The following is an 11,419-nucleotide window of genomic DNA, read 5'->3' on the forward strand; positions in this document are numbered from 1 at the left end:
GTCTTTGCATGCACTGGCTTCGTCAAGTCTAACCTGGAAAGTCCCCACTGCTAAACTGGGGCTGAGTTTGCTCATGTGTGCGTTTGTCTGTTTTTCTGTCTTGTCTGCATCAACGTGCTGTTGTTCAGTCTCTGGAACTCCATTTCCAGTTGGACCCACTCCCTACCGCGAGGGAGGCCTGCTTTCAGCACTGGCTGTCTCCGGTTTCCCCCAGATCTCCCTCAGGTTTTCCTGGTTCCTTCAACCTTCTGAGGTGTGCAGTGTTACAGCAAGGAATGGTAACCTTGCTTTACAGCTCCTGAACAACTTTTGGGGTGTGATCACTGTTATAACAGAGGAAATGTGAAACCCAATTTGTGCAAAGCAAACTCCCAGAAACAGCCGTGTGATAATGTCAACGATCAGGTGTTCTGTTTTAGCGAGTTGCGGGATGGATACTTGGCCAGAGAGTGGTGGAAGATTCCCTGCTCCTGCGAATCTCCTGTCTCCACATTAGGACAGGCAGCGACCCACATTTTAATGTCCCATCTGCGAGTGCAATGTTCTGTTGCTACTGCAAGGCAGTGTACATCTTGAACATGTGCATGTGTTTCTGGAGTAGAACTTGCAACACCTTGTTCCGCAGTGAGAGTGTTATCCAATGAGGCAGGGCTGGCACTCCAGGGTATGGTGATGTATAGGGACAGCTGTCTGTATCATTCCCAAGGTGCTTTGCAGCAACTCACCAAGGGTCATTCGGACAAGGGGCTGCATTTGTGTGGGAGCATCACAACCTGCAAGTTGCCCTTCATACCACACACTGTCCTGACTTGGCTCTAGATAGTCATTCCTTCACTGTTGTTGGGTCAACACCCTGGATCTCCTCTACAATACTGGGCACCCCTACACCCTCAAGATCTGCAGCAGTTCAAGAAGGCTGCTCATCACCTTGTTAAGGAGTGCTTAGGAGTGAGCAATTGATGCTGATCCAGCTGGCAACATTCATATTGTGTGAGATGATTTTGTTTAAAATGTCATGGTAAATGACTAATGACCAGAATGGACTCCAAGAAAGAATAGTGCCCTTTATAATTGGAAGCTTCATTATAAAGTAGCCGAGGGGAGGGACATAAGTGGCTGGGGAGTGTGGCTTTCTCTTTGTTAATTAGATTTGGAAATGATTGGGCATTTATGATTCCCACTGTAGCAGATTGAGGGATTGGCTGGGAGTGGGGAGGTGGTCTGGAGACCAGATAGAGCTGCTTCGGTGCTCGCTGGCCCAACTGTAACACATCACTTGGTCACCTTGCAACACCGTGGCAGATTCCTTGTTTCTGTTTTGCAGAATGTATGGATTCCGACCTCATAGACGAGCTGATGTCTTCAGAAGGTGAGCATTTCAAACAGGGGAGCCCCAAGAAGTGGGGGAAGGGTAGGGTGGAGAGATTCTTCTCTGGTGTCTGAGCTCTAAGAGATGGCTGGATTGGACCATTTCGGAGGAATGGGAGCCCTTTCAGGGACGTGCGGTTCATTTGGCTTTGGAGGGAGTGGGGGGGGGGGTTTCCCTGTGACCACTGAGAGGCAGCTGGGCAGGCCTGTCTACGTGATTCCTCCTTCCTCCTGCATCATTGCCAGCCAGGCCTCACGTTGAGTGCCTCCTGTTGTGTGCTCCGTTGTTTAACTGTGTCACCTGTCCTGTCTCCCTTACAGTGTTTGCTCCTCTGCTGAGGCTGTCTCCGCCACCAGGAGACCACGACTATTACTTCAACCTCGACGACAGCGAAGGCGTCTGTGATCTATTTGATGTGCCAATACTTAACCTTTGACCTATCAACAAACTTTGCAGTCGGTCAGCTGTGTATTGAACTTTTAAAAAAAAAACATTTTTTTTAACAAAAAAAAACTTTTTATAAAAAAAACAGACGTCTTTTGCAAATTCTAAGTCAGTCTCCCTGGAGTGAGATGAACTTTTGATGTAACTGCATCTGAATATGGTGAAGAAATAATGGAAGAGGCAAAGGTTGTCAACAGATGGATGATTTCCAAATTGCTATTGGTTTTCTTTCCTTTTTTTTTAAAATTGTCTCCACGTTCTCAGATATATTGATCGTTCCTTTAGTGGCCAAGCAGACGTCTGGCTAACTCTATCATTGATATCGCTGTGTGGTGCCCCCTGGAGGTGGTGGCTGGGAATGAAGCTGGTCTTCCAGGTACCTGGATTGGAGTCAGCTGCTCTGGATTGACACTTCATGTGAAAAGCCATCTTCTCACGCTTTACGGTGCCAAGACTGCCTTCTGTTTATTGTCGAGACATTTTTCCCTTCCCCCCCCCTCCCCCATCTGCTTTCAATGGATCGTGCCACTGGCCTCTTCAGTACTAGCCCTATCTCCTTCCACTAACTGTTCAACGTACGACCTCACCAGATCGAATAGTCTCTTCCGTGGCAGGTGGGCATTATAAACCTTGGTCAGTTTAGAAGTTGAGATGAGGATGTTTTGTTTTTGTGCTTAATTTTATTTTTAATCCAACACTTGTTCTCGATCAGGTTACTTTAAAAGCTGATTTCCTCCTCAATATCCACCTCTGTAATCTTCCAGAACTGCAGGTGTGTTGCCTCTTTTTAATGTCGGTTTGGACACTGTTTCCAGTCTGATTCCCACTGCTTCTACTCATCCAATGTATGCAATCCTGCTCATCCAGGCTAAATGGATTATAAGATTGGTGCAAATGGACAAGTACGCTGTCAAACCTCACCCAGTGGGTGGCCTGAATGGCTTTCTTCTGTGCTGCGATAATTTGGTGACTCCTTTGTCGCTTTTTAAGAATTGACCTTCCATTGAAAGGGATTGGAAAGCCTATTTGGGTAGTTCCAAAGGTTGTGATTCCAAAGGGTGGTTCTTGAAATGCCATCGCCACTGAAGAGTTGACATGTAAATTGCTTTTCTCATAGTGTATTGCAAAGGACGGTCACTCTTGAGTGGCCTTGTCAGCTTGGATGTGAACCTGTGGCACTATTTTAAGTATTTTTAACTCCCCCCGTCCCCCAACCTGTTTCTCCCACTTTCTTGACTCCTTGAGGAGCTCCCCTCATGGACCACTGTCAGGCTGCTGATGTTGCCCATGAGAAGCACAATCAGTTGTACAGTCAAAAGTCACACTGCCACCAGTTGTCATGACAATCTGCTTTCCCTAGTTGATGTCTTCCAATGTGCTCATGGGTGAAGATGGTGCTGAGGCTGTTTCCTGGTGATTATCACCGTGGTGACCTGTGGCATTGTTTATGGAGCAAGTTAAAGTCAGAATGGCTCACCTTAAGCAAAACCTACTTGTGCCTGACATTGCACATACACGTAGTGGTAAAATTCAAACTCCATTCCTTGGTTAAACATAATATGGATCTTAAATGGCTCGGCCATTTGGCCTGACTCAAGGTGGATTCCGTTAACTCCTGGGGGGGGGATTTGAAGACAAGTTGGGGGTGGGATAGTGATTGAGAGTTTTACTGGGGCTTGCCTCACGATGGGGCTCAGGGAAGTCTGGATGCTTAGAACCCAGCTGGGTGTCACTGTTCTACAATGTGTCTCACTACAAAGGTAGCACACTAACAAGAGAGGGCCTAACATCCTCATTGCTTCATATCTAGAGGAGAAGAGTGAGAATTGGGGAACTCATTGAGTTGTTTCACTTCCTGTTGGTATCTAGCCTGACAGACGGAACATGGCAACAGTGCTACGTGGTGCCCCGGTTCTAGATGATTTTCTATCTCTGCATGCCTTTCCTTCCTCTATGCCCGAGATGAGAGTTCAGTGAAACGTTGATCACGCTGCAAAACAATGTTTTTTTTTCTGTCCGTACATGAGATGTGAATGTCAGTGGCTGGGCCAGCATTTCTTGCCTCTCCCTAGTTGCTCTGTTTGAAGGGGGGAAGGGTGAGCAGCTGCCTTGCACCGCTGCATCTGGTGTAGGGACAACCAGAATGCTGTTGGGAAGGGTGGGCCAGGAGTTTGACCCAGTGACATTGAAGGAATGACGATATGTTTCCAAGTCAGGATGATTTATGGCTTGATGGGGAACTGTGAGTTGTGGTGTTCCCATGTATTATCTGCTGCTCTCCTAAGTAGTAGAGGTTGTGAGTTTGAACTGTGTTGTGTAAGGAGCCTTGTTACAGTGCATCTTGACTGTAAACGCTGCTGCTAGTGGGTCAGTGGTGGAGGGAGTGAATGTTTCAATTGAATGCTTTGCTTATGTTGCACTAAGAAGTTAAAGTGTTGCCTTAAAGGGAAACAGACAGTCAGAAACTGGAGGTAATTGTGGGTGGAATCCGGTTTGTGTCGGAGATGCGTGCAGTGGTATATCTGACAGGGAGGAACTGAGTAGTTCATGGGCTTGCTCACTCTACAACCAGCCGAACGAGTGTTGACTAGAGCTGACGTTTCAGGCCAGGGAGCCACTGTTCAAGGTGAAGGAGAGTGTCCTATATTTCATAGCTTGTAGCTGTGATATCAGGTGATTCTGGTTTGAATGTTCCCACCCATCAGACTAGCCTTATATCGTACAGAACTATCTTCCTGTGCTGGGCTGGGTCCATTGTTTGAACTCCACTCCTACACATGACCACTCTCTCTTCCTGTCAAGTTTTACCGAATGCCCCTTGTATTTCCTGACACAGACCTCAGTGAGCACTAATAGTCTTCCAGGAGAGCTGTCTTTATTCACTGACCTACTGCTGACCTTTGATGAGTTCCTGGGCCATGTCTCGTGACTCACTCAGGGACTAGTCACGTCTCTTAGCGTGCAGTGTTCACAACTGAGGTTTGTTGTGGTTTCACAGGGGCCAGCTTCTTACGCTCTCAGTTCAATTACCCTCATTATTTATAGAACCATGTAGTACTGAAGAGGCTGTCTGGCCAATTGAGACTGTACCGCTAAAAGTACATGAGTACCTACACTAGTCCCACTGGCCTGCATTAGGCCCAGAGCCTTGAGTGTTATGACATTTCAAGTGCTCATCCAAGTACTCATCTGCTTTACTCTCTCAGGCAATGCATTCCAGACCCCCACCACCTTCTGGGTGAAAAATCTTTTCCTCAAATCCTGTCAGATTTCCTGCCTTTCACTTTAAGGTTGTGCCCCCTAGCTATTGACCTTTGAGTAAGGTGAACAGCTGTTCCTGCCTCCACCTTCTCTCCTCCAAAGAAAGCAACCTGAGCTTCTTCAGCCTCTCTCCTTTGCTGAAGTGCTCCATTCCAGGCAGCATCGTGGTGAATCTCCTCTGGACCTGCTCCGTTTCATAGCGATCGCCTTGTTTACCCAGATGTGGCATTAAAGAGATTCAGCCTTCATTGAGATGTTTGACTGAGACCGTTGGTGTCTCTGAAATATGGCCCAATCTGGACCGATCACTCCAGATTGCTTGTGTTCTCTCACTCGTTTGCGCACATCCTTCTTGCCTCTCCCTGTCTCTCTCATTTGTATGTATCAGTGTCTTTTTCTCTCTCCCTCACTTGTCCTGTTACTAGCCATCAAGGTATAGCTTCTTCAGTGAAGCCCTTTGGTTTTATGTATTACTTCAAGGTAAGCACAATGTGTTCCTATGTAACGTTCCCCATTCCTGTGTTATCAACACATTCATGCACTTAGCTGGTGCTATATCTACCAGCTAGAATGTTGCACAGATACAATACTGATGGGAACGGCCACTTTGGCTTGACAGTTCACCTCAGATGTTCCCCTCCAACTCTCTTTCCTTTTCTCAGAAGGAGGCTCTTTATGCCCAGGTGCCTTTGCACGCTCTGTGAAAGATCTATGAAATTAGTCCCGATGCCCTTTAGCTCTTCAATTGTTTCCCCATGTTTATCCACTTCCCTTTTGAGTGTCCATTTAATCTACTTTGACCATCCTTTAGGGCAGTACATTGCAGTTGATAACAATTTGCTTTAGAAGAGAGATTAGAAATTTCTCGCTGTCTTGCCAATGAGCTTGGGTCTCAGACCTTGGCTGACCAACGTTGTTTTATGTAGGTATCTATTGTATCGAAGTCTCTCGTGATTGTAATGCTTTGTTGAAACCTCCATTGACTTTGTCTACTCTGCAAGCTGGTACTGTTTCCACACAATGAGGTGTCTCATCTCTGCTACCATTCTCGTAAAGTGTTTCTGCACCCTCTCCGAGGCGTTGACATACTTCCTGAAGGGTTCGGCCTAGATGTTTTGTTTTATTCAGCAACTGTGTATATCACTGACTCGGCCAGCATTGGTAGCTCAGCCCTCATAGCTCACAAGAAGATGGTGCTGAGCTGTCGTCTTAAACTGCTGCAGGCTTTGGGTTGTAGAGAAACCACAGTAGTGTTAGGAAGGAGTTTACAGGACTTTGATCCAGTGACAGTGAAGGAATGGCGATAGAGTTCCCAAATCGGGGTGCTGAGTGGCTTGGGAGAGCACTTGCTGGTGGTGGTGTTTCCATGTATCTGCTGCCCTTGCCCTTCAAGGCAAAGGCGATTATTGATTTGGAAAGTGCTGTCTAAGGAGCCTCGGTGAGTTCTGCAATGCATCTTGTAGAGGGTACACACTCTGCATCAGTGTGGGAGGGAGTGAATGTTGAAATTGGTGGGTAGGGTGCCAAAACAAGCAGGCTGCTCTGACAGGGATGCTGTCAGGCTTCTAGAGTGTTGGTGGAACTGCACTCATCCAGGCAAGTGGGGAATATACCACCATATTCCCATTGTGGATTGTGGACAGACTTTGGGGAGACAATAGGTGAGTTTCTACTCAACCTCTGACCTGTGCTTAGAGCTGCAGTGTTAATGTGGCTAGTCCAGTTCACTTTCTAGTCAAAGGTAATCCCCAGCCTTTGATAAGGACTGTTCCAGTGATAGAAATGCCACTGAATGTGAAGGGGGTATGATTAGATTCTCTCTTGTTAGACATTGGTTATTGCCTGGTTCTTGTGTGAGAGGAATGTTAGCTGCCAAAAATCGGTTGTCCAGGTCCAGTTGTCCTGGATGTTGTCCAGGTCTTATCGCATGTGAACTTGGCTGCTTCGTTTGGACACAGGCTTCTTCAGTCTCTGAGAAGTTAGGAATAGTACTGATTATCTTTCACTGACGATAACACAACCATACTTCCTGCAGTTATGGCTGGAAGATCATCAAAGCAGCTGAAGACAGTTGGGCCTGTTTTGAGGAGCTCCTGCAGAGATGTTGTGGAGCTCAGAGGATTGGTTTCCAACAACCACAACCATCTTCCTTTATGCTCGGTATGACTCCAACCAAAAGCGAGTCCCATTGACTTCCGTTTCATTTGGCCTCCTTGATGCCACAAGTGCATTGCAGTCAATTGAAGTGGCACTCGCTGCAGCTCAGGATTTCCCCACTTTTCATCCATGTTTGGTGCGAGACTCTGTAATGAGGTCAAGAGCTACTGGGGACATGGTGAAACTCAAATTGAGGGACAGCAGATTATTCCTTTCCACTTTGCAGTTGATGGTGTTCCATCGTTTTACTGATGATTGAGCATAGAGTTGTCGGAAGGCAATTGACAGGATTTGTCCCTGACTCTGGACACAGGACATACTCACATGTTATCCAGTGTTGTCAGGTTGATGTCAGTGTTATAACTGAACTGGAACAGCTTGTCTAGAGGAGCACAGGACTTCAGTTCTGTGATTGGAATATTGTCAAGGTCCACAGTCCATAGTATCCAACGCCTTCAGCTGCTGTTTGAAGATATGAAGATATCACATTGGACGCTGTGCTCCAATTTGAAGCCTGAGGCAAAGCAACCTTTTGTAAAAGCTTTATAGTACCTCCTTTTGCTTGATTTGGATATCCTTTGTCCCCCTCCCCTTTCCTGAATCTTCAACACTTCCATTTGAGCACCTGATCAGATTAAACTCTCCTTGGAGCTAATGTCCACCCAAGACATGAACACTACCTTGATGTGGAGAGACTCTCTCGTACCTGGGTGGGAGAGATTAATCCCTCTTTTCTCCTTGTCACAACTTGATGCATTTTCTTCTTCGGTCCTCCTTGCTGCGGCCTTCTCCTGTTCCAATTCAAACTTTCTCAATATCAGAGCAGCATACTGTTCTGTGTAAGAAATCCTTTAGCTGTTCACTGTCTTCACCTACCTCTTCTCTTGCAGTCTTTTGAATTTCACTGCTTTCCTGCTCATGGGGGCTTGGACCCTCCTTTCGGATCTAAATTGTCGAGGTACTGCAGTCAAATTTGTGTTACCTAGCACACAGGAGGGCCACTAAATCAAAAACCCCAATTAAACCATTTTAGTTTAAGGTAACAGGTGGAATTGGGTAAAATATGCCTTGATGATTCCTGAGAGGTTTCAAGGCTCCCCACTGTTGCATCTTTTCGCCGTAAACATGAAGAGCGAAAGGCTCCAACCGTCTGTACACATTGCTCATCGATCGCCGGCTCACTGCTGTCGGAACTTTCTAGTTTCCAACACTACAGGCCCAGCATTGGCCTTACCTGAAGCTCTGTTGTTTTAAAACCTGACTCTCTGAAAGCTTAACAGAAAAACCACACCATGGAACCTGGCTGAGGATCCTGCCTCAAATCCAAGTAGTAACCCATGATTTGTTGAAAGGAAGGCCTGTTTGTATTTGAAATTTTATTGAACCCATGCGCAGTGTTCTAATGTTGGATTTGGTTTGGAGCTTGCTGAGCTGTTTTTGGGCCTCTCTCCCATCCACCCATAATCCTTGGGCAAAAGAGAATAATGAGGTTAATGGCTTCCTCGATTTTTGTGTTGGTTTTAATTTGAAGGTATTTTAAAAGGGAGTTTTTAAACATGCCCCCGACATTCTTTGTATGGACGTTTGAATTCCTGGGGCTTGACAGTTCAGTTGTCAAAAGAAATTTTGATTTAATAGTTAGCTGAATTTAACTTGAATGTAAAAGGCTTTACGTGGTGTAAAACCCAAGCCTTCCACCCTGAAAGACTACCCTAAAAGGATGAAGACTCTTAAAAATACTGAAGACAAGAGATATATCTAAAGTGGCCCTAATTTCAGGTTTACTTTCATCTCCTGGACCCCTTAACTTGTCATAAGTCCCTTGTTCATTGTTTGAGCTAAAAGATCAGATGTGTGTCTGTGTATGTGTGTGTGTGTCTGTCTGTGTGTGTGTGTGTGTGTGTGTGTGAGAGAGAGAGTCTGTGTGTGTGTGTGTGAGAGAGAGAGAGTCTGTGTCTGTGTGTCTGTGTGTGTGTGTGTGAGAGAGAGTCTGTGTGAGTGTGTGTCTGTGTGTGTGTGTGTGTGAGAGAGAGAGAGAGAGTCTGTGTGTGTGTGTGTGTGTGTGTGTGTGTGAGAGAGAGAGAGAGTCTGTGTGTGTGTGTGAGTGCTTGTGTATATATAGAATGAGGCTGGTTACTAGGCAGTAGAGGATATTTTACTGAAAATGAGGGGCTGAAAGTATGGTTGTCACACTGGATATCTGAGTTCGGGTCCCGCAGGGTGGGAGATCCTTTGGCTTTCCACCCCCTTTCTCAATAAACAAAGTTTCAGTTTTGCCTAGTGCCATCGTCACACATTTTAAATCTACTGCCTGACTGTTTGACTCCTTGTAAAAGCTAGTGACCCCTCCCATTTCTTTTAAGCTAAAGACAGTTGGATTGTTTTAACAGTAACAAAATAATGCTGGGCATGTGCAGCAGCTCGGGTACCATCTGTGGCGAGGGAAAGTCAGAGTTTGTGTTTCAGGACAATGACTTTTCATTACTTCTGGAAAATATTTTGGCCTAAATTGTTAACTCTGTTTCTCTGTCTACAGATGTGGCCAGACCTGCTGAGTATTTTCCAGCGTCTTTGATATTTTCCTTTTGGATTGTTTTATCACTTTGCTTTGTCTAGTTAGGGATTTATGGGTGGCGTTTTATGATAAGAATGTAAGATAACACTTTTTATTTGGTTCTCAAGAAGAAAAAAAATTATTTTTGTACTTTTGTGAGGGGGACATTTAAAATCAACACATACCAGTTATTGTAGAATTTATAATACGGTCTTTCGTAAATTGATATTCATCTCAATATAGCACTTTAGAGAAATCAGATGTTTATATTGTATCATAAGACAACAGATGGTCATTCCATTGTAGACAGTAGCTTTGCAAAGGAAGAATTTATATATTATTTTTCTTCTTGTATTTTAATAGTATCTGAGTCAGTTGAGGAAAATCATTTTGAAATACTACAACTTTATTGTCACATGTTTGCATACAATGTTTCCTCAGCTTAAGAAATTGTATTGTGCTTCCCCCCCCTTTATAATTTTTGTTTTTATGAGCTTTATTTTATTGGTTGAGCAATGTACCATGTTTGGCTGTTTTATGCCAGGTGATAAATGCATGTGTCTCCTTATTAGTGCCCCTCCTTTGGCAGCTCTTCCTTGTACTGTTGTCGTGTTAACCACAATGCATTTGGGAATTGTACAGTGTCTTAATAAAAACAAATCCTGTTTTTTGAATTAATTGCTTCCCATCAGTACATATAGCTTTTTGATCTCTGGTGATTAACAATCCCAGAGCCCAGAGCAGGAGTGGCCATTTTGTTCAGTGTGTGAATTAAGACGGACTTCCCCTGGGTTTTGAGTGAGTGGGATTTGTCCTTGCGATTGCATAGACTCTGTCCTGCCTCCAGCTAGTATTGATAGCTGCACTTTTCTGAAAAGAGGTCGATGGTGCCTGTCCCCACCTCCGAACTGTATCCTGCTGCAGACAAATCGGCTTCCTCGTGAGTGTACCAATCCCACAATGTGGCACCAAACGCCACAACATTAGGACCACCACCTTAAATTTCAGAAGCAGGTTAGTGCGCATACAACAAACATTTCCAATGACCGATTCTTCTGCTTGTCTTCACACTGAATTTCAGACCAACAGCCTATGCTTTCTCCTGGGCTCTGTCACTCTCACCCTATTCATCATCTTCCAGCTCTTTACTTTCAAACTGAAGCCTGTGGTTTTCAAAATAGGAATCTGGCTCTAACATGATCCTCAAGGCTTTTTTGTTAGTCAGCTATTGGTGACCCTGGGTGTGTCAGATTTAGAGTCATAGAGATGTACAGCACGGAAACAGACCCTTCGGTCCAACCCGTCCATGCCGACCAGATATCCCAACCCAATCTAGTCCCACCTGCCAGCACCCGGCCCATATCCCTCCAAACCGTTCCTTTGCATTTTTTTATTCATTTACAGGATGTGGCATCACTGCCTAGGAAGCATTTATTTCTCATCCCTAATTGCCCAGTAGTTAAGAGCCAACCACATTGCTGTGGGCCTGGAGTCACGTACAGGCCAGAACACACAAGGATGGCAGTTTCTTTCCCTAAAGGATTTTGGTGAACCAGATGAGTTTTTCCCCCAACAATCGACAATGGATTCGTGATCATCATTAGACTCTTAATTGAGGATTGAACTCAAATTCC

The 11,419-nt window shown here is 45.2% G+C and overlaps 1 protein-coding gene across 1 annotated transcript in view; it reads left to right on the forward strand.

Annotated features, from left to right (window-relative positions):
- The window catches only part of e2f4 (E2F transcription factor 4), a 48,359-nt gene extending 37,900 nt beyond the window's left edge, over positions 1-10,459 (forward strand). Inside the window, exons 9-10 of the mRNA XM_072547655.1 lie at positions 1,325-1,369; positions 1,690-10,459. Of these exons, the coding sequence (XP_072403756.1) occupies positions 1,325-1,369; positions 1,690-1,805 (161 nt within the window). The 3' untranslated portion in view covers positions 1,806-10,459. The remainder of the gene's footprint in view (positions 1-1,324; positions 1,370-1,689) is intronic.
- Positions 10,460-11,419: the final 960 nt, after the last annotated feature.

Source organism: Chiloscyllium punctatum, chromosome 26 (assembly GCF_047496795.1).
Source record: "Chiloscyllium punctatum isolate Juve2018m chromosome 26, sChiPun1.3, whole genome shotgun sequence".
Classification (NCBI taxonomy): Eukaryota; Metazoa; Chordata; class Chondrichthyes; order Orectolobiformes; family Hemiscylliidae; genus Chiloscyllium; species Chiloscyllium punctatum.